This window comes from Camelina sativa, chromosome 20 (genome assembly GCF_000633955.1).
Source record: "Camelina sativa cultivar DH55 chromosome 20, Cs, whole genome shotgun sequence".
Classification (NCBI taxonomy): Eukaryota; Viridiplantae; Streptophyta; class Magnoliopsida; order Brassicales; family Brassicaceae; genus Camelina; species Camelina sativa.
Genome location: NC_025704.1, coordinates 19,085,743 through 19,087,914, shown reverse-complemented (window position 1 = coordinate 19,087,914; position 2,172 = coordinate 19,085,743). Strand labels below are relative to the sequence as shown.

General features: G+C 51.4%; 1 protein-coding gene across 1 annotated transcript in view; it reads right to left on the bottom strand.

Annotated features, from left to right (window-relative positions):
* LOC104772657 (protein RTF2 homolog) overlaps nucleotides 1-1,191 on the bottom strand; it is a 7,313-nt gene extending 6,122 nt beyond the window's left edge. Inside the window, exon 1 of the mRNA XM_010497246.1 lies at nucleotides 1,051-1,191. Within this exon, the coding sequence (XP_010495548.1) occupies nucleotides 1,051-1,191 (141 nt within the window). The remainder of the gene's footprint in view (nucleotides 1-1,050) is intronic.

Genomic DNA, 2,172 nt, shown 5'->3' with positions numbered 1-2,172 from the left:
CCAACCTCAAAACAATATCTCGCGCCGATCCCGCGTATGCCGACTAGTTCATCAACACTCGATCTCCGCATCAACGAACCTAGCGCCGACTAGTTCATCAACATTTTGCATCTACTGAGTGCCGCTCTCATCCACAGTTCTTATACCTTCGAGCTCTCTACTTTCCCATCCGATCCCAATAAACATATCGGTTTCTCATCGTAAAATACACGTAAGAACCTCCACGCCGAGAGCCAACAAGCTCAACATTTTCGACAGATAAAGGTCACCGAGCATAACCAAAATCCCCAACAGCCTCTGGCCAACCACCGCTCTCATCAGGACTATTCAAACATGCTCGCAACAAACAATCTCACTCGAATCTTTCCTGATCCTTCTATTCACCCTCAAAAAAAAAAAGAACGCTCGACATATCGAGCTCGTCAACTCTTCACAAGAAGACCACTAACAAAAACTTTACACTCGCAAGAGTACATTTAATCACAAACAAGCTCTCTCGAACGAGTCCGTCTTAACGAGTGTACAGCTTCTACATTGTCGCCCTGGCCAGGTGTACGATTTAAAATGCGTTCCACATGGATGCAGCGGTGAAATAATCCGCACAAAAAAAGCTGAGCCCAGTCTCGCATTCAGCTAGCAGGCGGTCAAGTTTGAATAAGCCAAGTTCTTACTTGCACACTCTTGCCGACCTCGTGGCACCCACAGGGTAAGCCGGACACCAGGGTCGCACCTAAAAGGTACGACGAGCTCATCTCAACTACCAACCTAAAACTTGGTATTCGAAACACAGGGTAAGCCGAGAGACGTCTCGCCCCGTAAAATACATCTCAAAACCAAGCAAAAAGCCAAGCAAGTCTCGCACTAGCTTAAGGGCGTCTGAACTAATAAGGCAAGCTTCGGCTTGCAAGTTCTTGCCAACCCCAAACACCCACAGGATAAGCTGGACAGAAAAGCCGCACCTAAAGGTACGGCGAGTCTGTCTCGCCTACCACTTTACTTTGGTAGATCACAAAACCGAGTTGCATATGAAACATAAGCTCGCTCCCTCACGGCAACGTCCTCACGCTCAACGCTCTCGCTCAACGCACTCGCGTTTGACGCCCTCATGCTCGATGACGCTATCATGCTCGACGATGCTCTCACACTCGACGACGCGCTCTCGTTCAACGCCCTCACGTTTGACGCCTTCATGCTCGTTGACGCTCTCACGCTCGACAATGCTCTCTCGCTCAACGCCCTCGCGTTTGACGCTCTCGCACTCAACTCCTTAACGTTCAACACCTTCGCTCAACGCTCACGCTCGACGACGCTCTCTCGCTCAACGCCCTCGCGTTTGACGCCCTTGCAATCAACACCCTTGCGTTCAATGCCTTCGCTCAATGCTCACGCTCGACGACTCTCTCATGCTCAATACTCTCACGCTCAACGATGCTCTCGCGCTTAACGCCCTAATGTTTGAAGCCCTTGCGCTCAACGCCCTCGCGTTCGACGCCCTCGCACTCGCCTACCTCATGCTCTCGCCTCATGCTCGCCGCTCTCACGTTAGACGCCCTCACGCTCAACGCTCTCACGCTCGACGCTCTCACGCTCTACGCTCTTAACACTCGATGCTCAGCGCCCTCACGCTCGACGCTCGCTGCTCACTCACGCTCCTGCGCTCGCTACCCTCACACTCGTCGCACTCACGTTCGACGCTCTTGCGCTTTCCTTCCATCTCATTTTCCACTCTTATTCATGGTGGCAACTCTACTCTTGTCTTCAGTGGAGACCTACTCTCTTATTCTCGGTGGAGACCTCCACTCATTCTCGGTGGAGACCTCAACTCTCGATGGCGACATCCACCCTTCTACCTGGTGCCGACCTGCATTCTCAAGTTTGATGCCGATCTCCACTCTCCAGCTTGGCGCTGACCTCACAACCTTCTCCCACGCTCTCTTAAATGCCATCCTCAAGTTGACGATCAAATCTCTCCTTGTCGCTCCCATTAGAAGACATGGGATGCAAGCGCACAACATGAACACCAATCTCATCTCGTCGATCTAACAATTTCTATCTAGCGCACAATTGCCGATCTTCGTTCGCTAATCTCTCTACTCTCACTCGCAAGATCAACATTTTCTTGCTGATCTCCTTCCTTGCACGTAGAACCAACCTCGGAATCGTTCTCGATCG